This window comes from Camelus dromedarius, chromosome 13 (genome assembly GCF_036321535.1).
Source record: "Camelus dromedarius isolate mCamDro1 chromosome 13, mCamDro1.pat, whole genome shotgun sequence".
Classification (NCBI taxonomy): Eukaryota; Metazoa; Chordata; class Mammalia; order Artiodactyla; family Camelidae; genus Camelus; species Camelus dromedarius.
Window position 1 is genome coordinate 46031773 of NC_087448.1, and position 27931 is coordinate 46059703.

The 27931-nt window shown below is 34.2% G+C and overlaps 1 protein-coding gene across 5 annotated transcripts in view; it reads right to left on the reverse strand.

The window, feature by feature from the left end:
• The window catches only part of PCDH17 (protocadherin 17), a 98327-nt gene that overhangs the window by 45438 nt on the left and 24958 nt on the right, over positions 1–27931 (reverse strand). For 3 of the 5 annotated variants that reach the window (XM_010977188.3, XM_031466095.2, XM_031466096.2), the window contains 2 exons: positions 17786–17844; positions 17480–17652 (listed from right to left, as the gene is read on the reverse strand). In XM_010977188.3, the coding sequence (XP_010975490.3) occupies positions 17480–17652; positions 17786–17844 (232 nt within the window). Of the gene's footprint in view, positions 1–17479; positions 17653–17785; positions 17845–27931 lie in introns of those variants that run through there. The other 2 variants (XM_031466097.2, XM_064493112.1) reach the window with 2 other exon arrangements.

The following is a 27931-nucleotide window of genomic DNA, read 5'->3' on the forward strand; positions in this document are numbered from 1 at the left end:
GAGTTTTATGTAGCCTAGTTTTTAAAATCTCAATATTTTATAGAAGAAAAAGGGGAGCAAAAATATAGCACTGCTGTCCTGGAAAATGCTGACTTCTGAAGTGTTGATTTTTTTAATCTTCATAATTTTAAATATATGTTCTTCTTAAAGTATAAACTGAAGGTTATCTCACATCGTGCAGTGAAGAGGTACACTCTTCCTTCTTTTAGTAATTGTTCAGTGTATGAGTACTTTCAGATATTCCTTTTCTTAGTATTGCCTATCATCCCTTTGGCAAAGCTTTCTTTTTCACTAGTCTTGTCACCACACCTCTACCACTTTAGATGGACTTGTATAAACAGACAATTTAAAAAATCAGTACATGTATATGGTTACTAGTATCAGTATTTCACAAATAAATGGACACTACTTTCTGGGATTGAAATATAATTATTTTATTGCATATGTAGCTTCTGGGCCCAGTAATATAAAGGACTACTTCTGAGCCTTGTGGAAACTTTATCTGCCTCACCTAAGGTCCTACGTCGCATTACTCATGAGATAAGCTTTCATTTTATGGATTTGTCTCCTATGTTTCAAAGCAGCAATTTGCTTTACTATTTTCCTGAACATGTCAGTTTATCAAACTGCTCTAATTTATATATATATATATACTGTAGAGTCCAATATTAACAGACACTTAAAAGCTAACCCAGACTTATCCATCTTTTCCTCAATATTACAGTATATTTTGAGTGGCTGCAGTCATGTATTTCAAGTACAGCAGTCATATTTCAGAGAGACTGTACTCACTTTTTGCATCGTCCATTTCTCTTTTTGTCCATTCCTATTGCACCATGTACTTTCGCTGCGCATTGCTTTAGCCTGTATTTTGTAGTAGCGATTTACTTTACTATTTTCCTGATTGTACAATCCTCCTGATTGACTGTTTAGCTAATAATATTCAATAGCTCAACCATATTGTAAAGACCCAATGGAAGTTTTTAATATAGAAAAATGTGATGGCACTTTCTTACTCCCTACCAGGATGTTAAGGTCTTTATTCTCCAAATATTGTCATTCCAATGACTCCCTCTCTTTTCAACATCATTTAGACTGGTTATAATTTCTTCAGTACTTCTCATGTGGGCCATTACCACTGTGAAATAATGAAAAGACCCATGAAATTAGAATCCGATCCCTAGGCTAAAATTCTGGCTTAGCCGCATAGAAGATCAATGACCTTAGACTGGTTGTTTCCTCTATTCAAAATGGAAACATCAATGCCTATCTTATAAAATTATTGAAAATTGTGTATGTTAAATGAGATAATTCAATTAAATGTGCATAATCCAGTTACTTGATGTCATTAAATGTTTGTTGGATCTGTTTCTAACTATAATAGAACTGGCTTCTCTAATGATTAATTCAATTTCATGTCATTTACTGGATCAAGAACCTTTAACATTCATCCAATGACTTTGAGTTACTTAAAGTCTTCTTAAATCTGTAGCTTTAAGTCTCAATAACCCTTTTTAAAAAAACTAAACATTGGGAATACATTGTAGAATAAAAGTATCTCCTTTACACATGGAGCATGCAGACTCCTGATGGAGACAGGTTAATGCAAAAAAAAAAAAAAAGAAAAGAAAAGAAGAAGATTTCAGTACTTGAAAGCCTTTTCCTCAAGTAACAAAAGAATAAACTGAAAGACCTCCATGGCCGGTGTACAGCGAGCTAGCAGGAGCATGACAAAAGGGGAAAGTTTACAGGCCAAGGTTAAAAGTTCATTTTTTTAAATTTTATTTTAAGTACTCTGTGGAAGTCATCAAAGAGTTTTATTTGAATCTGCACCTCAAACAAGACAGCAAAGGCAGCAGGTGACCACTTCCTGGGAAGGTATTGTATTGTGATGAGTAAGTACTTCACAGATAAGTGAATTAAAGAAATAGAATTGGCTGGTGGTAACAATAGAACTTAAGGACACATTCTTAAGGAAAGAGGAAGAAACGGGAAATAAGAGGAGTTTCTTTGTTTCTGACTGGAATGACTACATGGATGGTGGTATTACTGGGGTTAGAAAGGAGCTGGTTGGGAGGGCTTGGGAAAGTAAGAAAAAAGTGTTGGCAGTTTGGTGATGGAAAAAAATGAGATAAAAATAATTTATTCAAGTCTTTGGCTCCACTTTAATTATATAAAAACTTTGATCACATACTTGGAGAACTGTGAAATGTCTTAAGAATACATACAGACTACAGTGTATTACAAATTGTAGATTATGAATAAAGTAGAATTAAATTTATGTATATAATATTGTCTCTGAGTAGTCTGTAATAGCTTTAAAAGCAAACCAATGCTAAAGCTTAATACATACAGTATTTAAAAAACAAATTTATTTTATTACTCAAAAATAGAAGTACCATTTTATCAAACTTAAGAGACACTGAATGGAGAGCTAAGATATATATCTAGTACCACCTTGTTATATTCTGTTTTTCCGAATGATTATATATTAATAAAACAACCCTCACATATGAAGGTGACTTTTAGAAGTATATGGAAATCAAAGTATTTTCCAAATGGTATCAACATGGCAACATGGAAAGTTTGTGCCTTCTGTCCAATGACTAGTGTTGACTGCAAAATTTTTAGCAATGAAAAAAGATTATCCTGACTAAAGGCAAACAGTCCATTTAAGGAGCAAAAAGCAATAGTCTCAGTATTAGATGCTGCTGCAAAGTAAGTCAAAATAATAGTAAAAATAAAATAATGGCAAATAATCAGATGACTGTATGTGGTACTAAAGAACCCTTCATAATTCTGTGTACTTAGGTACGAACAAGCAGATTCAGCTCTACTTTCAAAAGTAGGATACCTATTTTCAATTTAGAAATACTAGTATAGCTGCCTTGTGAAATCTCTCTTTTACACATTTTCATTAAGACCGAAACAAGCAAAAGAAACTAGAGTGGAGAGAGTGCAGACATGGCACCAGATGGACAACTGCTACACTGTCAAGGGCATCAACCGTGGGCAAGTTACTTCGGTTTTTTATGCTCATATTTTTCATCTATTAAAGAGAACAGCCATCTCAGCAGCTTGCCAAGGGGACAAATTTGCTTAAAAGTGCTTGGTGCAGTGCTTAACATAGAGTAGATGTTCAATAATTTTTTTTTAATTCCTTGTAAGTATTAACTAATCTTTTGTTATCTGATTGAATAGGTCCACACAGCTTGTCATATGTTTATAATCTTTAAAGTGTTTCATGAGGATTTACATTTAAGGTAAGGGTGTCAGCTTTGCTGGAAAAAAAGTGAAAGAGAAAAATCAACTTCAATCATAATTGAAAAATACAAATAGACGGTACTTTGAACTGAAAAATCTTTCTCTTGAGTTACATTTATTACTCAGAATGATTTCAGTAGAAACTCTTGGGCTCAGCAATTAAATTATATGACATTATAATATGCAAAAATTGGAAAATATTAAACATGTCCTTTTGAAACCTGATGAATGATCAGTTTTGGTCATTGGGCTCCTTTGATTTCCAACCCTCCTCTGGTATATTATGAATTGAAGCTTCTAACATAAATTTCTGCTCAGGTAATTCTATTCTAAATAAAGTATTTAATGGTCTCTAAAATCAGATTCAAACTTCTTAGTATGGCATTTAAGGACTTTCATAATTTGACCCTAATCCATTCATTTGGTCCAATTTCTCTCTGTTATGACTCTATACACCAAAATCCAATAAAAATACCTCTACTTACTTGCCATTCTTGGATTATGCTATGACTTGCCACGTCTCCAGCATGATCTTGGACCATGCCATTATCCCAGCATCAAAAGCTCAGCTCACCTGTATCTTGTGTCCTAGTCTACTTTCAAGACTATATTAAAAGCACATCTAATTTATGGTGTAATTCCCTATTCATTCCTCAAAGAGAATTAATTTTATTTATACATAATCACAGTATTTAACGAATGGAATTACACCTAGATGGACAGAGGAATGACAGCCTCAAAAATTAAACATCTTGAAGGCAGTCATATACATGGTTAGTGATATAATTTTATTAATTAATTTATTCATATATTAATGTTAATGAGATCTACTCCTAAGCAAGGTACTTAATACAACTCCATGAGTAAGAAAAAAAAAAAAAGAGAAAAAAAGAAAAAAATATATATATCAGATCTATTTAGTTAAGATTCAATCCACTGTCTGTTGTTTTCCAAGAGTGTAGAGTAATGCTTTAGGCACAGCATGAAGTCATTCTGCATGTATTAAAATTTTCTATAGTTTTCTTGCCATCCTTCTTTTAAATATCTTTAAAAATATTAGCTTGTCAGGGTAAAAGGTCAGATGTCTATATCAAGGATATTATGTAATAAACACTAATTAGAATTAGGAAGGAAATGACTTGGGACAGAAAAAAAAAAAACCCTCAAAATTTCATCCCTCAATATGAATTTTCAAAACCTCTAAGAAAGTAAAATCCAGGGCAGACAAATCAATCTCCATGAAATATGTATTTTGCTTCAAAAATATACCCTGTATCAGAGGTGGGAGTGCATTTGTTATCTGTCTGCAAACCCTTAAAGTACTACTGAAAATGTTCTTATGATGTGATTAAACATTTAAGTGTTCTAGGATTAAACATTTAAGTGTTCTTCCCAAAGCAAATATTTATGACATTAAAATGATTACAGGGTGATAGAATATTTTTATCTACATTTGGTCTGAAGTAAGACTCCCCCAACTTCAGATTTCTATTATGACTCAATAGGAACTTATATTAAATAATTTCTCTTGTGGCAGATGATATTTTTTTCATTATGTTACTACCGGAATCATCATTAATATAATTAGTTGTCAAGAATTTAAGGAAGGAAAAGTCCCAATATGAAAATTAAGCACACATCTACAATTTCTGGTCCATTTTGAAATCCAAAAAATTTTAGGTATGGAAGTTATTTTGTTACTCATTTGGTAGTGAAAACTGACTTAAACTCACATGGGTTATCTAGATTATTCACTTATTCCACTTAGTGTGACTATTTAGAATTTTCACTACAAAATTGTTATTGTGCTTAATTTCGAGGGCTGGCACAGATCCCAGCGGGGATGTTAAGTAATATATGTCATGTGAATTATATCGTCTTTCTAAAATCTGAAAAATTCTTAACTCTAGAAAACATCTAGATTGTAGGCCTACACATCAAAACACCAGCTTTCAAAAATCCATGTGTGCTATAAAATTGAAGATTATAAAAGGAGTTGATTTAAATATGTTAATGTATTTGGTTTGATATATTACATGTTCTTATTTCTCATTCTCTAACAATTATAAACATGAAATGATGGCCATATCTATTTTTGACAGATGTTCATTTTGCAGTAGAATATATTGGTAATTTTCTGAGCTCCTCTGGCTTTTCACCAATCTGAGTGTCATTTATATAATACAAGTGTTTATGTGATATAATGCGATTGATGAACTTTGCTTTCCACTTTATAGAGAAGCCTGGAACCACCTATTATGAGTTCCCTATAATTATCTTCTCTTTGCCTCCACATTGCTGTTCATCTTTTCAAATTTATTTCTCCTTTCTTTCCTTTACAGAAAAAGAGTTTATCTTCACTTTAAAGCATCCCCATTATGCTTGAATAACTTCTATCTAGTCGAATCCTTCAATAATTCCTTCCTAATGGATCATTAACCTCAATATACTGATACTCAGTTACCCTGAATAACGAAAACAATTTCCATCTATAATACCATGTTCCTTAGCTACTCTTCCCCTTTCTTTCTTTTATTCCATTATTTGGTAGTCTTCTTAAAATAAGAAAAATTGCTGTCTCCAATTCCTGACCATGCTTCCATGGTATATCCTTTTAATGTCTCTTCTCTTTCTTCATTACTCCATCATAACTCCCCTCGGGGTAGTCAGGAGTGACCTGTCAGTTATCAGATTGCAAAGGCATCCCTTGAGCCTTACTTTCTTGGATTTATCAAAAGAGTTCACATGTTTCTTCTTGCCAATCTTCTACTACTGTGGCACTGCGGCTGCCTACTTCCTCCCTTCCTTACTGACCATCTCTTTCTTGTTTCCACTGGCATCCCTTCTTCCTTCTGTCCATTCTCCTCTGGACACATTGTACTATGCATCAGCCTTCAGATAGCGCCAAATATTACTTCCACATCGCTTGGCTGTGTTTACGGATTTGTTTTGTAGCTTCTATCTCACAGAGTAAAAACACTGTGCCTTACTTAATTCCTAGCTCAAATCTCATCTCATGTATGACGTCTTCCTTGAATAAGTATTAGTGTTCTATCCCTCCTTTGAAACTCTCGGGCCCTTTTATTTATACCTGGTCAATAACACATTCCTGTTTACATTTTATAATATTTTCAGACTATGAGTTCTGTGAAAATGAGGTTCGTGAGCCTCAAGAGGTTTCACTTGAGAATTACATCCTCATTCGAATGTAAGCTCCATGTGAACAGGAATATTTATTCAGCTTATTACTTCATCTTGAAGAAGTGCCTGGAACCTACCAGAAACCCAACAAGTATTTGCTGAATAAATATTCAGCGTAGCACTTCAGATAATGCCATAGACTTAATAGTTACTATGCAAAAAGTTACTGAGTTACGTTAAAAATTCAAAACATATGATTCCAAATAAATGCTCCTTTTCCAAAAACAGTGAGCTCTGGAAGTTGTACATTTATGCCAGTGATGCCAGGTCACATATTTGGGACTGTCCTCAGAACTAGTTTGTGAACTGTAAAACAGAACCAGCTCAGCAGGATCATTTGGTTTTAAATAAAAGCAGCTATCCAGATTAACTTAATAAATTGATTTCATTTGTCTCTCAATTATGTTTTGGCTGGAAATGAGATCTAAAAGCCCTAGGCTGCAGTCAAATCATTCATGTAGAAGGTCTCCAGATTTTGGATTGTCACAGAACATACTGATTATGTTTCTTTGCAGAATGGACAACTATTGAGTTTTCCCCTTTTCAATTCCCTACTGCTGTGGATTCTGCAGAATTCTATCCCAGACTCTATTCTCTTCTCTCCTAAAAGTCTTTGTCATCAGTTTATTTTGATTTAAGTATGATCCTATGTCAATGACTTTCACATTTATATCTCCTGACCTCTTCTCCTAGGACCAAACTGCCATTTCCTGTTGCCTCTTCTGATACTCATCTGAAACTCTTTTGGAAAGTAAAACTTCCCAAATGTTTTCCCCATGAGGACCTCACCCTGTTTTTATTACTTTAGTAAACTGGACTCAGTTACCCAAATCACATTCCTAACACTCATTATCATATCAAGTTTTTTGCTTGTTTTTTTTTTTTTCCTAGCATCCTTGAATGGTAAAGTTTCTTTATTAAATTGATTCCAATATACAAATAAGCACTGGTCATTTGAAGAAAATGCTAAAAGCTTGAAATATTTATGTGTTAATTTAATATATGCAGTATATATTACATAAAAACTTACTTAAATGCATTAAAATGCATTAAATAATTCAAGTGATATTCCATTTACTTGGACAGCAAATGATTTTTTTTTCCTTTAGAAATCCTTATATCAAAATCAATTTCAAATGAAAAGTAAGCAATTCATTATCACCATAAAAGTAGTGGCATATACTAAAAATTTTTTTTATCTTCCACTTTGTTCCATTCCTGCTACCTCTCCACTACTCTAAGCCCATTTTGTCTTGCCCTGAATTACTTGCCCAGCTCCCTAGCTGGATCCCATCTCCTGAGGCATTGCCATAAGCATCATCCCTTTAAAGTGAACGTTTGAACCGCTACTCCTGGACCTCCATGGGGTGCTTCTCAGTCGTCCCATCCTTGGGTTTCTCCTTACCTCCCCAGCCTCTACCCGCCAGCCCTACTCTCATACACCACTACTCACGTGTGTCTAACAGCAGCTCGTCACACACGCTTCGTGTCACCTGTGTTTCTGACACTGCCCCATCATCCTCCTTCCCCCAAGTTCATTCTGCCAAGTGAGCTCAGCATTTTCTGAAGAGTCAGCTCACATGCCTTCTTCTTCAGTTATGTTTTTTGATCTCCCAAATCTGCGCTGGGTTTCCATCCTCCTGACTCCGTTAATACTGAGGATACATCCCTCACGGCACCAACCTCACAGTTTGTATGTCAAATTCTCTTCCTACAAGGTGAGCTTCCTGAGGATCCAGCCTGTGCTTTAGCTAACCCTTGTACCCTTGGCACAGCCATTTAGTAAAAGAAAAATGAAGTGATCGAATAAATGAATGAAAATCTCTCCTGGCACCATCCTTCCTCAGCACGCTAAGAAAGTATCAAGGATCCTGAGTCAGGAGAGTTTCAGGTATTATGTCCAGGTCGAAGAAATATTTACATCCTAGTGCTTGGTGACAAATAAGCCAGTAGCGTCAATGTTTAACTTCTGGAATGATACATTCCATTGATCTTTTGGAGCTTTTATGCAATATATGTATTCAATTACATATGACAAGTGTCAGAATCAAGCTCTGAAGGATGGCAGTTGACATCTTCAGATTAATAAGGAAATGAAGTGTGATGACAAATCTGAAGTAGCTGTTCAGAGACTTTGAGATCTCTATTAATGTGTTACAGGAATGGAATAGAAGGATGGAAAGGGCTCGAGACAGATAATTATAAACTGGAACTGGTACCACATCTGCCACTAACCTAGCACTTAATCTGTCTGTTTTCTTACCTACACAATAGGAGATTCTTACCCTAATGTCTTGTAATATGGCTTTCAAAAGAACAGAGAACCTGCAATACGAAAGGACGCTATTAAAGTGAAATAACAAGAAATCGCTGGGAGAAGTTTTAAACCTAATATTATTTTCTTACAGTTCTTAATTAACAGATGAGTTGATAATCATTTTAGATATTTATAATTTATGGGCACATCCTACTTTCATTAAAATGCATATAATATTAGTATAGAATCTCATTTATAAAAATGAAAAAAATATTGTCATCGTAAAAAAAATTTACAAAAAGTAAAATCCTCTGGTTGTTTGGGAGTATTTGGAAGAGAGAATGATTCTAATCGTGGGAGGAGTTCTCCTGCCCCAAGTAGAAGGCAAATATGAGTTTCAAAAGTTTGGAAAATACCATCCCAACATTTCCTAATTGGAATGTTTCAGCAAAAGTCACTGCTGTGCCTACTAAAATCCAAAGAATCTCAAAATCACATTGAGTCTACAGTAAATCATGCAACACTTGTTAGAAAGGCTTTATGATGAGCAACAAATGTGAGGGTGATAAAATCTCTCTATTTTCATGATACCAGATGCTGGGTTTTAGAAGCAGATGTGCGCGCAGGAGAAAAAGAGATGTCATTGAAACTTTTAAAGTTAGGTGAACTATGGGACAGTTGCAAAGCCTGGTAAGCAAAAATAAAGTGAAGCTGATCACAGTTTGGGAAAAGTTTTCTCTAATAAAATGTAAAGCCGGATGAATTTGGCAAGTCCTAAAAGACAACACAAGAAGGTGGGAAAATTGATTTTAAGGTGCTCTTAGATAGATGCAGTCTAGTGAAAACTTAGGGGCTTGAAAAAAATATGAATTCTTGGCAAATAATACAATTTCTTAAATGCCACATATGTGAATCGTAAATCTGCCTTTAAAAACCCGTAAATGATTTCTCTCTGGTATTAAATATTCAATAGTTCCTTCCTGCCCCGAATATGTGGCAGTCACTTTTCATTTCTTTCCTAAGGTGAATTTACTAATAATAAGTTTATAACAACATTTCTTTAAAAAATGATTTTTCAGAGATTGCCAGATGGCACCTGAGAGGATGGACACCATCATCAGCTACTCACTCTTGCCTTTGTAGAAGTGGATTTGCTGTTGCCTGTTAAGGGCAGGTCTGGGAAAAGACACTGTTTGATTGGAAGGTTCAGACTGCAGCAGCCATAATGCAGAATAGAAAACAGAAGAGAAGCTTGAGAATATAAAAATGCGAGTACTTGTCTATTCAGGGTCAGTTCTAGGGGAAATTGCAAAGTAGGTCAAGTTTGTGTTCAGTGGCCCAAACCTCTGTCTCAATAACCTCCTCTCAAATCTTGAATGTATGTCTCCACCCTCACAGGACAAGAGCCTGCAATTCTATTCTCCCATTTCTTTACTACTACTTTCTTAAATAGCTCCTTCACAGTAAAGTATAGGTTGTGGAAACCGTAAACTGTATCTTTTCCAGACATAATTAGAAATATGGTGAGACTGCAGTCATAAGGCAGTAAATTAGGGAGGGAGATTAGAAGAAGTGAGGCTCAGGGCCTTGCCAAACTCTGAAATCATACATCAATACTGCCGTACTTTAAACTAGCCTAATCCTGTTTTGAATATGGGGCCCACAAGCAAACTTAAAACACTGACTTAAAGAAAAAAAAAAAAAAGAGAGAGAGAAACAAAGAACAACAAAAAATCCTTTAGCTTTAGTTTTTGTAGTTTTCCAGAATGTCCTCTGGGAAGAGGGAAGGCAACCCTTACGAACGTAATTTAGTTTTAAAACTGGGTTCATTGGAGCAAACCTAGCTTATTTGGTCTTTCCATTATTCTCAACTTTCTATTGATTATATTTTTATTAGATTTTAATCAGGAATTCCATTGTGAAATGTTTTGAACCCAGAATGTAACTTAAGAAGTCAGATTTTCTAGCAGGAAAGGGTACAGGGGAAGCACAGAACTGAATAGAGTAAAAGAAATGATAATGAGACAGGAGGGAAGAGGGCAGGGCATAGCCGTTAAAGGAAGGACATAGCAATTGAAGACTGGATTCCTATTAGACCTTGATGCCCAAGACGGTGGGAAATTTGACTTCTAGAAGACCTTAAACTTCATTATACACTCACTGTAATATATTAGTATGGTAAATGACATACCCACAGGCACCATGACAGTTTTGAGGCTGACCATAAAAGGTCCAAAAGTGGGATTCCAGGCCCCTTCCCCAAAGTAGTTGGAATCATCCTCTCACTTGTTAACATATGAAATAATTGAGCTCATAAAAACTAACAACCCCCACCTAGTGGTCTTTCTCTTGCCTTTTGAGAAGGCCTGCTCTCTGTCTGTGGAGTGTGTATCTACTTTTACTTTAACCACCCCGCCAATGCCTCATGGGCTCTCTGGCCTTCTGAGATGGCCTGTACTCTGTCTATGGAGCAGGTATCTCTCTGAATAAATCTATCTTCACTGTACTATGGCTCACTCTTGAATTCTTTTCTGCGTGAAGCCACGGACCCACACTTGGTAGGGCTCATCCCAGGGACTCGCCCAAAACCTGGGACACCACCATCCTCTCGTGTTCCATTTTTCCTGTGTCAAGAAGGCATTAAATAAAATAAGAAATGAGAAAGAATTTGAATGGAGCAACTCCTGAGGATCAGAAATGTCCTGGAATCCAGTCAGAGGGGAAGGAACCGTCATCTGGGCCTAACAGGGCGTTAGAGTCCGTGGCGGTGATGTTTCTATTGCAATCTCCAGCACAGGCTGTCAATATTCACCATGTCAATGCTTCCTCACTAGCTTCAGACTTCAATTCAAAGACTTGGTTTCAGTCAATTATAAAGAAATCAGAAGCCCGATTATCCTTGGAAAATTGAGAACAGTCACTGAGCTATCAATAAGAGGCTCAGAGAAATTGCCAGTCAGCACTCATAAAACCTGCACATTTATTATTTGGCAATCAGTAGAGACTCCTGAAGTTCAGGGAAAGCTTATTAAGTCTTAAAAAAAAAAAAGTTTCAACAATCAAAATACTTTACAGGGCTGCTGATGGATAGAAATTCAAAGGTACAGTGTTTCATTCTTTATAAAATGGCATGTAACTTTTTCTTTACAGAAATAATATTTTACGTATTTTATTAGTTCTTGATATAAATCATTTTTCTTATTCCAAAATATAAAATCAGTAAAATAAGATCAAATGTTATTTTGGTCAGTTTTCTGTGTCATTTTCTGATAAACAATGACTTATTAGATAGACATACATAAATTTGCCTTTCTAAGTGATGTGCTAGTATGATACCATACAAATTCCAAAACATTTGGATAGTTTTACATATTCTACCTACTCACTTACCTATCTACCGACCTACCTACCTATCTATAGTATTTGAAGAAGAAAGTATAAGGAGAAATCTAATTGACAAATAGAGAGGCAGGGCACAAAACTGCAATCAAAAAGAAAGAAACTGTTGTGGGACACAACAGGGCAGCCCATTGGTGAGATGGAGACATGCAGGTTCGTAAAAGAATTTACCAGAGATAAAGTATGGGAACAAAAAAGAGTTTATTAGGGTCTGCTGTCATAGACAACAGAGGGCCACAAAGGCGAAGGGTGCCCTGTGAGCACTGAGGGCCAGTGATTGGGGTCTTTTATAAGGTTAGGTCACAAGGTGCCTGATCTGATTGGTTGTAAGTTAGGTAAGAGCTTTAGGGTCCCTGAAAGGTGGTGGGTTTATGGCTCTGATAAGGTGGGCTGAAACAAGCCAGGCTGAGCTATTGTGAGATTAGACGTTACCTAGAGCTGTTAGTTTTTTAGAGCAAACATGCCCAGTAAAGAATGTGCTTTATCTGTTAAGGGATCACAGGCAGACATTCGAAAGCCCAGGAATGGGGGTCCATAGACACTGAAGGATGTCAGATGGCCCAACAGAAACTAAGTATGTTCTCTGAGAATTTTTTTTAATCACACTGTGAGAAACTAAAATAACCTCTATTAGAGGGTTTATTAACATAAAATCCTTAAAGCTATCTTCAGCTGTAGTGCAGTATATCACACCTTCAATTAACTACTGAATGCTTTCAAATATTTTTTCTAATATAATGGGCAACACATACCAGTGTTGCATTTTAGAATGACTAAACTGATGGTAGTAAGAAAAAAAAAATCAGAAACAGGACAAATGGAAAAAAATCTAACAGCACAAAAGAAAAAAAAAGTAATATTTGAGCTAATAAAATAAAATCTAAAAAGGCCTAAGATATTTGCAAAGGAACACCCTTATTAGCATAGAAAATTCCATTGAAAATATGAAGATTATTTTTGGAATTGATTTTCATTTCTAAGTTAAAAGAAATATTTTAAATTAGAAACAGAGCATTATTTTTCTTGAAATCTAAAGAGGGAAAGAATCCAAATAAGCTAATATGAAAAAACACAAGCTATAATATGCTACTGATTCTTTAATTGAAATCTATTAAAGCACTACTATAAACTTTCAGAATAAGAAAAAGATGGATAAACTGGTTTCTTTTTGTTTAGCTTTTGGTTTAAGAGGAAATTTACCTTTGATTTTTACGAGATTTTAAAAGGGAGCAGGACCCTGTGGGTCCGCACCTCCAACCCCTGCATCTAGTTTATAGGAAAGCTGAAGTCTCCCAGGCCTCCCTGAGTCATAGAAGAGCAGACTCAAGCAGTTGATTAGGACAAGCCTGCAAGCAGTGGGGGATGGGGAAGACTCTGACCACCTATCTCAACGATTAACTGAGATTATTCCTTCATTCCCTTTAAAACTTTCATGGCCAAACAGAATCTTTGGAGATGGTTTTTCGAGGGGGATGCTGAGTCCACCAGACTGCATGCATTCTGGTTAAAATAAACTTTCCTTTTTGTTACCAAGGCTATTGACCCCAGGATTATATCCCTGCCCCTCCCTCAAATAGAAACCAGTTACTCTTATCTAAGTCTCAGGAGACAGCTGCAGAGAAGAAACAAGAACTGGTTAGAAATCAGCCCAAGATGGTGGAGGATTTGACTTCCAGTGGACCTTGAGCCTCATTATATGCTCATTGTAATATATTAACATGCTAAATGACATGCCCACCAATGCCATGACTGTTGACGGTTGCCATGACAACCACCAGAAGCCCAGACAAGGACTGAAAAGCTTGGACAAGAACTGATTAGCTCCATCATACCTGGAAGGACATAATGGCAGAAGCCTCCTCCCATAATTCCATTTGGCTGGATCCGGGCCAGAATTGTCCCTACCGCCCATTTTGGCTGATGGCTCCCTACTCGAGCACCTCTTCCTCATGCGACTGTTTTTCTTCCCTTCTCCCTGCTCGAGCACTTTCCTTCCATTTCCCTTTCTGCGCAAAAAAAGTGGCTGTTCATTTCATCCCTCTGCCTCTGCTGCGCAAATTCTTTCACAGTCAGCAACGAGAATCCACACTTTGGTGGGCCTTCTAATTTAGGGGTCTCTCCATCTACTAACAGTTTTAAAAGGTATTAAAAATTAGGGTTCAATATGTGAAATCTGACATGAGATAATTGTTTGAATATGGTTGTCATCATCTTTCATCTGTAAAGAAAATCATTCTTTATAGGTGTGCATCAAATTAATTTGGCATTGGCTGTCATGATGCTTTCCAAATAAATTAACAGAATACATTGGCCAACACAATGGCTGATTGCTTCCTCAAACATTTAAAGTTTTTTTCCTGAGTAAACCATTCCTTGTGTGCATAGTATAAAGCCTTGGGAGACGGCAGGCCCTGAAGGCGTGCTATTTTATTTCTAATGCTGACTTCACTACTTGCAGCTGCAGAACATTGAGAAAGGTTCTTAACATCTATTAAATGTGAGAGTAACAGTACGCACCTATCTATAAATACAATGAAAATTAAATAGGATATTAAGTTTTAACTACTGAATAATTCACTCCATGCATGTAAGCCATGTTGGTGTTTTTCCCCTCCAAGCTTTGCATACATAAACTCAGGTTTTAACTTACTCATCAATGTTCATTTGGTATCTAGTCATAACAATGAATCAGAATGTGTATTGGAGCAAATTCCATCATTTGGAGACAAAGTTGTACAGAAAAGACACAAGTTTTGGTCCTATCTAGACATCAGATAAAATTCCAACCTGCCATGCACGTCCATAAATTTCCCATGAGCTCAGTTTTCTTATATGTAAGATAAAACATGATAACTACTTTAGAGTTTGCAGGTTAAATAAGCTAATGTTGAAATGAAGCTAGCACAGTTTATGATAAGTAGGAAGGACTCAATAAATTCTAGTCTTCTCCTTTGAATCTGGATAAATAGATGGGTGTAAACATAGATACATGGATAGAAGAAAGACAAAGAAAAAAAGGGAGGGAGACAAAAAGATGATCTAGAAGATGGAGAAAGAAAGACAGATTGGAGGTAGACAGATAGGGAGACAGATGACAGCTAAAAGTAAATGGGAGAGAGGTTAGAGAGAGCAAGAAAGGTCTAATAGTTACATACTATTTCTTGAAGGCAGGCTGCAAGTCAAATTTATTTTTGATGTTCCCAAAGAATCTAACTTTCCCTATATATTGAAAGCATTCAATAGATATTTGTTAAATTAATGAATTAATGAATCAAATCAATTGATCAATCAGTCAATGAAACCCTTAGTTAATCCATCAAAATCATGTTGTAAAGTAGAAGTCAATCTCTCTCTTGTATAATTCATAGCTTACCTCCTAAGTATGGCTTTTGGATTCATAACAACTTTCCCATATTTGTTAATAAAGATGTGTGGAAACTTCTTGTTTTACAGGAGACATTTCTATTGGCAGTCTCACTCACAGACTAGCAATTATTTTACGTGTAAGATTAAATAAATATATGCCAACTATATGTTCTTTGAAGAACAATAGCCACCTTTCTAAGATATCGCTTTTGATATCAAAATTGGAAAAAAAAAACTTTTTGGTATAAATTACATTTCCAGGCATAAATAAGATCATTTCCTTTTTCTCTAGGGGCCTGTCTTCATCCTCATCAAGTAAATATATTGTTCAGTCAGTGGATGGGAAGGAATTAAAGAGTTAATATGAGTAGTTTTTTTTTTTTAAATTAACAAAGTTTCTCATGAAGATATGACAATAAATGCAAACTCTTTACTTACTCTATGCAGCTTTACAGACAGTAGCCAATGAATTATCTGTCAGTCACTTTATCACAGACATAAATGAGTCTGTTAGGCTAGGCATTCACATACCAAGATGCAACAGCAACCTACTACTTAAAATGTGCCTAAAATATTCAAGTTATCACACGGTCAAAACCCATCAAGACCATTTAAGTCACTTGAAGTAAACATTCAAATTTTCAGGAACTGTGAATATTAGATACGTATTCAGATAGTTTTTGTTAAAACTAATTTTTAAAACAATATCGTATTGTTATTTAGGAAATTGTTACAATATATCTGACATTTATTACTTAGTAAAAAGGACTTTTTGGGGAGGTCATCCTTAAATCCAGCATAATTATATTCAGTGCAGAAATGTTTTATATATATATATATATAAATTTTTTCCTGTATTGAATGCATATAAATGTGTATGTGTGTGAGTTCAAATTTCAGCATGATTGGAGAAATTTAAAATCAGAAAGCATTCTATCTGCTGACATATATGTGATAAGACAGAATGCACTAGAGGCAATAATTTACTCTCTACAAATCATCAATCATTAAAACTTAGAAGAATAAATAAATATCACATACGTTAAATGTAGTTTATCATTAAATACACTGTAATAAAGATTAAACATATTTAAATACTATTAATATTTTGAAAACTAATATTAACCAATATAGCATGCATTTGTAATTCTGAAATTTGATTTATACAATAGTTCTTTTCATTTTTTATAACTGGAAATAAAAAAAAGCTTATTCACAATATCTAAGTCTTACACATAAGAGTAGCTCAATCCTCTTTAGCTGAATCACTGGTAAATATTCCATCGTGTTTGAAACAATAAAAATATCAAAATTAATAAAAAGGCATATCAAACTAATAAACTGAAGATAAATTTTTAGAAAAAAATCTATGTATTTATTAAGAAGTATTTCTCTTTTTTTTCTATCAGGGTAAACAAATCCATAGTTACTTGATAACCAGGAAGACTTAGATGTAAATCAAAAGAAGGAGCCAAAACCCTGGCATAGATGTTATTTGATTCTTGAAAAACTACTTTGAAGCTAAAATCTACACTAAAAAGAAAGCAACACAGCAAAGAGCTGTGAACTTTCAATTAGGTTTTCATTTCACCTAACGGTTTTGAATTTACTCATTTTAATCCAAATATGAACACATTAAGATGTGCATATCTAGCTAACATACTTCCTTGTTTTCCTTGCTAATAAAATGCAAAACTGGAAAGGTTAGAAAATGCTCACAAAGATAAGTGCAATCTAGTGACTTTGGCCAAATTCTCATCTTAAGAAGATTACAGACGAAAATCCATGGCCTTCCTTTTTCTGTGGTTACTCAGGTACTGAATAATTCCTTTTCGTCTGAGGACAACCTCGGATTTTGCTGCTTCTTTTGCTGTTTTATCAATGGTCCACTCCAAGGTGATAAACTACAACTCTGGTACAACTAGTACTACTCTAGGTTTATACCGATCGCTTAAGCTTTACGCTTCGTAAGCATTGGAAGGCTTCACTCACCTTGTTCAAGTGGTTGGCTTTTAGTTGACGTAGTTTTCATCTTGAGTGCCTCCCTAACAGACATGTCACAGCAGGAGCCTTTGTTAGTGTCTTGGTCACTGTCAGCCTGATCACTGTCCCCGTGCCCACTGTCTCTCAGGCTGGCTCTTTCTGGGTCCTTAAACGTGGAGCTACTGAAATACATATAAAGAAAGAGAAGAGAAAGTGTTGTCTCTACGAGTCTGAATCTCAAGTGTAGTCTCTCGCAAAGCAATTTTGACACGAATGCAAATGGGGAAGCCGAGAAAGTTATTTAATAGGCCTTACCTTTGAACAAACTGCTGCCTGCTGCCCATGTAATTGGGCTCTGCGGGAAAATTGTCTGTCTGTGAAAGAGAAGGAAAAAAATACGTATAGTTGTACACTGGACAAATCTCCTGCAGAGCAACAAGATTTCCTAGTGGAAAAATGATTAATAATTCAAAAATTCCCTTAATCTTCAGATTTGTACATTTTAATTAAATTGGAAATTGCTGACATGTAATTATGTACTCAGAACAATTAAATGATTCCGGTCCACAAATTACCTGTTAAAGTAAACAATGAGCCTGTCATAACTGGCATTTTCTGTTAGTACCAGGATGGATAACACTGTCCATGTTGTTTCATTACTTAGATATTAAGATTGAATATTTGTGGGAGGAGTGGAAAAGAATGGCCTAATTTCTCCATATTAAAAGCGTGAATTATTTAATAATATTCATTTTTAAACATAATTACATCATCAGCTGGGATGCTATGCCCTCCTTGATGTAACATCATTTAAAGTCATCCACTCCTCAATTTTGCCAGTAACAACATGACACATATGGTTGGACTCATGTCTATAATACATTCTCATCTGCATCCTTGCTATGGAAATTGTACTCAAACAACACAAGGGAAAGGCGTGTTCACTTTCCAGTTATTAAAAACAAGGTAAAATGAAAATAAGAAATAAAATGGTCCTTAGAACACTGAGAGTAAAGACACTGAGAAACCAGGCTTGTTTTTGTGGTTGTTTTTACTGCTTCCAAACTGACATGGAAGTCTGCCAAAAAGAACTGAATTCTCCTTGTACCGTGGAACAGAGTCTTTTGGGAGAAAGAGAGGAGATCTTTCATAGATCTCCCTTAACTGTACATTCATACACGTTACTTCTTCTTGCAGCTGACTCAGCGACAAAGGTTCTCCTGTCTTCTGCCTCACTTCATACCACACCATTGTGCTCTGAAGCCGCTATGGGTTCCTACCAGACCCTCCCGCATGCAAGTCTCAGTGACACAGGAGCGTGCAATTCATGAAGCAGAGGGTCCAAGGTAAGGCTTAATGTAGAGCAATATGTGTTTTCCTTATAAATAAGGCTAATTTAAACTAACGGAGATCCTTTTTTTTTTTTTTTTTTTTGGTCCCATGGAATAATTTAACTTACTTGCCCTTTTAAACAATTACTTGGAATAAAAAAAAAAAAAAAGACATGTTAAGTGTAGTAGCTTAAAGTACTATGTAAGTTTCACTGTCTGTTAGGAGTTGGGGGACAGAAAAAACCTTCACAAATTTCTTCATCTGTAATCTTTCTTGTTGTTTTTTCAAGTGACCTTTGTCAAAATAAATGCTAAGGTGAAAGGAAACAAGGTAGATTAATTTCTCACTCCTAATCCACTTTGACTAGTAGTTGGTGGCAGACATTTTATATTATTAGGTTTTACTAGTTTCCAGGTTTTGTGAAGCACCTTAATTTTTGTTTCCATAATAACAAGTTTGGAAAAAAAAGATCAAAATGACAATTTAGGATAACTTAATCTTCCAGTAAAAGTAATAGTGGAAATCAACACCAAGGGCAAAAATGTCTGTAAAAGAATTTTGCCAATTTTAAAAACAATAATTACTTAGAAAGTGCACACTTTTACTTAAGGACATTTAGTTCATTTTTTGAATTGGTCAAAAGCATGTACTAACCCCTTATTGCTATTAATTAAAAGTTAAGCATGAGTATCCTAAAACACTTCAGGAAAACAGAATCCTGGGTACTAAGGAGAGAGTGAAATGTAAAGTGAGAATGTGAACTCTAGAAAATATAAGGGCTATTACAGTAATCCTGTGAGTTTAATGGCTTTAATTAGGTGAAACCTCATAGGATGTGGATCCTTACTCAGTTAGACACATATAAACAGACTGGGATACTGGGACAGTATCTAAAAAGTTTTGCATATTGTTAAAGTTCTAACCAATTCTAGTAAAATAAGAAATTTTAACTCAGAAATAAAAGACATTTTCCTTTTGAGTGAAGAGCTGTTTTAAATCATATGTGAGTGTGTGTGCAAGCATGTGTGTATGCATATTTGTAGGTATGAATCAGAGTGATGAACATTGGGCAATGGTAATGCTACTAAATATTGTTTTGATGAAAATGGAAAACCAAGTAGTTAGAAAAGAAGGAATTTTGGAAAGAAAAGAAAGAGAAAAAATAAAGATGGAGAAAAGCAAGGGAAAACCAGAGAAAGAGGAGGAAGAGAAAACCAAAAAGATATATGAAGGATAAGGAATGAGGTTGAAGGATGGTTAAAAAAAAGGTAAAAAAAGTTGGTTTATTATTATAGAATTTGACAACATACAATTTTAGAGGTCTGCAACTTAATTAGCAGCAGAGTATCAAAAGTTTACTAATAATGTCTGTCTACATTCATCCATTAAAATAGGTAGGAATGTGAGAGATTGGGCGTGTTTATAATTACCATAGTGAAATAGCCATTTGGCCTTTAACAAACATATGACTAACTCACTCTAAAAACCACACTGCTTTTAATATAGAAAATAACATTTCATTATCCAGGCTCCAAGGGTGTCTGAAAACTCATTTAAAATAATCTGAGTATAAAATAACAGTATTTACATGGAAAAATTAAAATAGACCAAAAAAAAAGAAAAAAGAAAACATGTATCACAGCATCATTGAATTTAGAAACAGAAGGGCTTTCAGATATTTTCCAACAGCGTATTCTAAAAATTGAGCTCTACCTTGCACATTTAAAATCTTAACTTTTAAATCTAGGAAGAAAGTAAAGTTTGAGGTCAGGCACTTCAAGCTTTTTAGGTCTCAGTAGAGTAATTAAATATAAATATGTTTAACTCTTGAAAACTTTATCCTTTTCCATACAAACTAATCACTAGATTGTTTTTCTTTCACATTCAACTTGAACACAGCAACCTTTGACTTTTATTTTTAAAACATACAATGTGGGGGGAGGGTATAGCTCAGTGGTAGAGCACATGCTTAGAATGCAGAAGGTCCTGAGTTCAATCCCCGGTACCTCCACTAAAAAAATAAATAGACAAATCTAATTACCTTCCCCCCTCCAAAAAACATACAATTTATCATAAAAAAAAGTAAAAAAAAAATGATACCTGGAATTGGTGGGTAGTTACAGAAAAGGTCTGAAGTACACACATTGAAAACTTCAGGGTATGCTGATCATTTTAATCTACTTCACTCAGAAATAAAAAGACAAAAGTTTTGGTGTTTTCTTAAGTGACCATTTGCTCATAACAAACATATTTGTGCTAATTTATAAAACTGTGCCCTCCTAGTGTGACTTTTTGCTGTGGTTTCTTGTTATTTTGTTTGATAAAGATAAAAATTTACATATTCCATACTTTCCTTTGTACAGCAAACATAAAAAAGTAAACAGGTAATTAAGTAAACAAACACACAAAGTAGATAAAGTCTGCATGATACTTTTTTTTGCTTGTTTGCCTTTATACATTTCTCTACTAGGACTCAGCAAATTGTTGTAAATTTATAAATGATATTAAAAATCAGAAATTGTATCAGCAGTAATCCAATAATAAACTATTCCTAAAATATGCCATCTTCTACTAGTTGCTCATCTATTAGAACTCTAGAAAACAAATCATGATTTTCAAAACAAATGTCTCTGAGAAAAGACCAAAAGAAGGCACATACTTAAGCTGGATCATGTTGCCTGAAATCAGGAAGTTCTTATTTGTGGAAGTAGATTAACCTGATATGACTACTTGTGTGTGCCTAAAGTAGTTGAGCTGAAAATGGAGAGTAAAAGGAGTCAAAATAGATTTTTTTAAACTATTAAAACAGTAAAAATAGAAATGTTTAAAATATGTCAAGCACATGACAAAATTCAACATCTAAATAGATATTAATGATAAAAGTTTTCAGCAAAATAGGAATGGAAGGAAATTTCCTCAACTGTATAAAGAGCATCTACCAAAAAAAGAGTGTAACTAACATCAGACTTGAAAGACTGAAGCTTTCATCTTAGCTTTCACCACTTCTATTCACCATTGCACTGAACATCCTAATATGCTCAATAAGGCAAGAAAAATAAATAAAGGGCATACAAATTGGAAAAGAAGGAAAAAAATTTCAGTGTTATTGTATTCACAGATAATAGCATTGTTCAAACAGAAAACAAAAAGCAATCAAGACAAACAAATACAAACAGAACTCAGAATGAATAAATAAATTAAGCAATGTTGCCATATTCAAGGTCATCACACACAAAATAATCATATTTCTATATTCAAGCAATGAACTGTTTGAAAACTGAAATATCAAATGCAAAACATGTAATAATAACCCCCTAAAAATCAAATATTTAAGCAAATAAATATTTTTAAAAAATAAGTATAGAATCTGTATGCTGAACATTACAAAAACTGATGAACTAAATCAAAGAAAGCTTAAATAAATGGAGAGGTACATCATGTTTATGGATTGAAATTTCAGGGTGGAAAAGATGTCAATGTTCATCCAAATAATCTATCCATGTAACATAATTCCATTCATATACATTGCATGATTTTCTGTAGCTGTAGACAAGAGGATTCTAAAACTCATAACAATAGGTGGATCATGCGTGAAAGGACAGAAAAGAATAAAATAAAACTTATAACAAAAAGCAAAGGAACTATAATAACCAAAATCATTTTGGAAAGGAAGATTAAATTTGAAGGAATCACACTACTAAAAATGGATCATCTATCTAAATGAAAAATGTAAAACTACAGAATTTTAGAAGAAAACCCTGCAGAAAATCTGTGTGACCTGATGTTAGGCAGAATTTTTAGACATTGATACCAAAAGTATGATCCATAAGAAAAAAAGACCGAAATTAATGCAGCAATTTGTATTTACCTTAAACAAATGAAAACTATGCTCACACAGAGATTTGTGCATGAATATTTCAAGAGCTGTCTTTGCCAAAACTGGAGTCAGCCCAAATATCTTTCAACAGGTGAACAGACAGACTGTGGTACATGCGTGCAATAAAAAACTATTCAGCAATAAAAAAACTCAACTACTGATGCAACAACTTGGATGAATCTCAAAAGCATCATGTTGAGTGAAATAGTTCAGTTTCAAAATAATTACATATTGTATGATTCTATTCATAAGACTTCTGAAAAAAGCAAAAACTATTATGACAAAAAACAGATTGGTAGATGTCAGAGACTAAGGTTGACTACAGAAGTACAGTACGAGGAAGATTTTTAGGGTAATAGAACTGTTTAGTAACCTGATTGTGGTGTCGGTTTTATGAAGGCATACATTAAAAAAAATGCTGAGAACTCAACACCAAAAAAAAAATTCATTTTACTGTATGCTAATAAAAGGTAATTCCAAATATATATATAAGGTGATCATCTTCATCTCATATATGCTGACGATACTTCTGTCTCACAGAGAATTGTAAAACTGCAAGCTCTTTCATTAAATAGTCTCACTAAAGAATGTTTCTGAACTGTGTCTTTTAAAATTACATAGCTAACTTTCAAAACCCTACGTAGAAATCCCATATTCATTTGTACAGACTGCAAATGGATTCAAGATATAAAGCTCCATTTAGCCACACTAACAAACTCAAGCAATACTTTATAAGACAGTCATCTTAACTATGAATTATTTAGCTCAATTTTCATTTTGTTCCAAAGATGTTTTTTCTTGTGTGCAGTGCCTGTTTACCCATACACTTTAAGTATAAAACAGATACTTTAAGTAAAGATTTCAGACTGCATTTATTGCAAAAAAAAAAGTAGCTTCAATGAAAGAAAATGAAGAACTGAGATCCATCCTCAGAAATGGTGAGTTTTTAAATTTAGAAAATACTTCATAAAATTTATTCTACAATTGAAAGTGAATAAAATATCATTGTAAAGACTCTAAAGGCATTTAATATGAAATTATTAATATCAAAGATGTACCAAAGTGAAAGCAAAATATTCTCAGAATAACTTAACAACTTTCACGGTAAAATTGGGATAATGCTGTCTTCAGTGTGTGGGTTTATATATTATATGAGATAATATGCAAAAATTTCTCAGTTCCTGTTATAACTTTAAAATTTTTTAAATCCTATAAGCAAAACTGTAATGATCATGATATAATGATAACTGGATGAAAGTCTGGTAATTGTAAAGCAGTACTTGAATTTCTAGAAAATGAGACAACTGTGGCATGAGAAAAATAAAGACCTCATCATTTTGAGTCTCATTTCTAATTATTTTCTAAGAAAAATAATCAGAATACTATTCTCCAAATGCATCCCTGCAAAAGGAAGAAAGAATCATATCGTGACCCTTAGGAAACTGGATTCTATGGTTATTTTTCACCATCATAGATCCTATTCAAGTAAATGGTGCCAGGATTCAATGAGATTAGTGCAATAACTGTGTGATAAACACATGCACAATAGCTTGGTGCTAATTTGCCAGTAATTATCTCACATTTTCCATTAAAGAGTCATGAGACAGGAAACTTCCCAAGGACAGAACAATTTTGACAAACCACACAGCTCTAGCATTTCCAGAATTATTGTTGTGGAAACACAGGAGACGGTGGTTTATAAACAGCTGGCCTTCTTAATGTTATTTTGCTTTTCTAAGTCTGTGTCTTTACCAAAGAGGAGAACTTTGGGACAGAGGCTCAGTAGGTAAATTCATTCCACAGACACATTTTTAGCTCAAATTATAGTCAATATAAAAAATCTAGCAGTCAACAATGTAAAATTCACAATGTCTGAGATTCAATCAAGAATTACAAGGCATGCAATAAACCAGGAAAGTATAAACTACACCTAGAAGAAAATCAATCAATAAAAACAGACCCGGGCATGAAAAAGATGACAGAATAATCCAATAAAGACCTTAAAAATCTATTGGAACTCTATAGGATCAAGAAGGTAAAAGCATGACCCTGAGAGTAAATGTCTCAGATTTTGAGCCCTAAGTACCTTCTTTGCATCATCTAATCTTGGGCCTGAAGGAGAGAAATAGACAACCCAAAAGAATGAAATGAAAGCTACAATATTTGACATTAAAAATACCATCAGTAGGACTGACAACAGATCAGACAATGAGGGAGAAAGGTGCAGCATTTTGTACCAAGTTCTAGAAACATTTGCCTCAATAATTATATATGATATTAAATGGTTACTTTGTGTTTATCTGTATAAGCTTTATGTGCTTGTGTCAACATCTTGCTTATAATTTAGTGATATATTAGAGAGAAAAGACAAATGTGCCAAATACAAAAAGGATCTCCCAAAGTCTGCAATACTAATATGAAGAAAGTTTTCATTCTAGAATTATTGATCTAAAATAGGAATTATTAAAGAAAAATGAAGGTTGTATATTTGACTCGTTGAAGTCATCATTAAGAGAGAACTTCTCACAAACTAATTTTGGGTTGGATATGCTGTTAGGGTACCATTATGATATGATATGTTAAATCGTATCATTATAGCTTCAATTATACTTAGATGATTGATGTTTTCCTAATCCAGGGGAATAGGGGAATGAAATTTTGAAAATTCCTTTGAATTAAGAACAGAAGATTGATTGCATATATTGATGCCATTGGGTTGAAAACAAAACAAAATAAGTTGAGATCTTCCTTTAATTCAAAGGCACTGCTTTTCACATTGATAACAAACATTCTCTTTGCAGCAGACTGAACACAAGGGAGTGTTAAGAGGGGAATAATTTACTTCAAGACTTTTCATACCGACATTGCTTCTGATAGCTTTGCCTTCAGCAGAATATATGGTGTGGTTCTTTCTACATTGCTGAAGTAGGCAAGAGCGTTTTAAGCCACCACTTACAAAGTTATCTGACAGCACCTATGGTTTTGGAATTTTTTAAGTGCATGAGGTATGGCAGTAACTGTATTTATTAGTAATTTTCAAAAAAATACAAAATAATACACAAAATAATAATTTGTGTTATGTTACTAAAAGGCATACTAAAAATGAGAAATTCTTGCCACATTTAGCAAAAACTAGCATTACTTTAAATTAAAAATGGGAGGAGAGGAAGCCATATCCTGAAAGCGATTATTTTAAGTCTACTGCTCAATTAGGGTGACTTAGATGAATTTTTAAAGTGGTGTGTCTGTATCTGAAAACCTCTTTCAAATGTTAACCCTTTAATAAATGACATTGCTAATTTGTGACTCTTAAAGAAAATCATCTTTGACAAGAAGAAAATTGAGAAACTCAAAAGCTAAGACAAGAGCTATTTGTTATCTGTAAAAACACACAAAATAGAGAATGCTACACATTCTCTCTATATATTTGCGGGAAACTGGAGCCCAGAGGCTACAGAGGCACCACTGAATGTTAGCTGTGCTTTCCCATTGGCGATGGAAGCACGTTATTCCTTGAGTTGATGTCTTAGGGAAAAGATCCAAACTTACTTGTCAGTTACTAACTTCCACATCCCTAGATAATTAATCCATTCTCTTGGATGTGGCAAGCTTCTCCATCTCAACCCTTTCCAATACCCGGTCTTCCTTTTATTTGCCAGTGTTGGTAATGTTGGGGAGAGTTTGGGGTTCTTTTTTCTCTGTTTTCTTTTTTTTTTTTTTTTTGCTGACTCTTGGCCAGACAGTCTTAGAGAACTCTCCAATGCTTTCCTCCTATCGTGTTCTTTTTCCATCTTTGCAGATACTACTAGATATAAAATAAACAGGAATTTTCCACTGACTAGCAGAGGGAACTATATTCAATATCTTGTAGTAACCTATAATGAAAAAGAATATGAAAATGAACAGGTGTATATATATATATATATCCCATATATATATATATATGACTGAAACATTATGTTTTATACCAGAAACTGACCCAACATTGTAAACTGACTATACTTCAATTAAAAAAAAAAAAAAAAAAAAAAGAATGTGGAAGGACTTTTCTCAAGAGGGAGGGAATACTGGGGATATCTAAAACTCAGTTCCCTGCAATCCAGCCCTCCAAGACTAACAACTCAAAGAGTCTATGTGGCCAATAAAAATTCATTACAACTCTGAACTTCTAAAATTCTCTACATATGAAGAGAGAGAGAGAAAAGGGAAGGAGACACATTGATGACACATGATCTGACTTATCATCACTCTGAATGCTGTCTTCTGTAAAATACATTTCCCTAAAAATCTAATTTTATTAATATTAAGGAGCTTGCTAATAAACAAAAGATGTTTACAAATTGAATTGTTTAGATTCAAACCAGTTTTTAGTCTAACTCACCTAGTGAATATGGACTTGCTTTGAAACTACACCTCACTGAATCTAAATGCGTGTAAATAGTGTCACTGTGTCCATTCTGTGCCTGGAGATTTGGAGTGTGCTGTCTTACGTTAGGATCTACAAAACAGTATTATTGATATTTATTATTCATTCTTCTCAAGGGCCGTAGGAGACACAATAGTGTTACTGTCTATATTTTTTTTTTAAACAGAGAAACCACAGCTAACTGACTTTCATAGAGTTTCTTGTCATACACACAATTCATTGCAGAACAAAAGCACTTGCCAGAGACTGCCAGGACCAGTCACTCGGTGTACTGCCTCTCTGAGAAACAGAGAAAAATAATGATCCATCCCAATATATTCAGGAGTAAGTTAATGAGAAATTAATGTGAATTGCCTTGAAATGCTTTTAAAATTATTGATATACACTAAGCAAAAACAGTACAACAATCACCTCCCGATAATAAGATGGCTCTTTGAAAGAGTCTGCACTTTTACCTTTCTTTCTATACTTTCATGTTAAATTATTTTAATATGCTGAATATTATATTTAACTCCAATAACTACATTTTTCCTTTGGCCAGTAACATAAAAAGGTAATAATGGCCATTTATTATCAAATACTCTAAAGCATGCAGTAGGCTTAACTGCATGATTACTTACCCTCAGTTTAGTCATATGTATAAATTTTCAAAATAGGCACTTCTGAACACTTACCTTTTAAAGTCAAATTGAAGGTATTATACTTAGTTAATCATTGCATAAAATTCCCCAAAAACAAATAGCTAATGTAAAACGTGGACCAAACTGTATGCCTGTTATCCATTTTATCAGTTTATTTTGTCACAGTACACTAAAATTAAAAACTA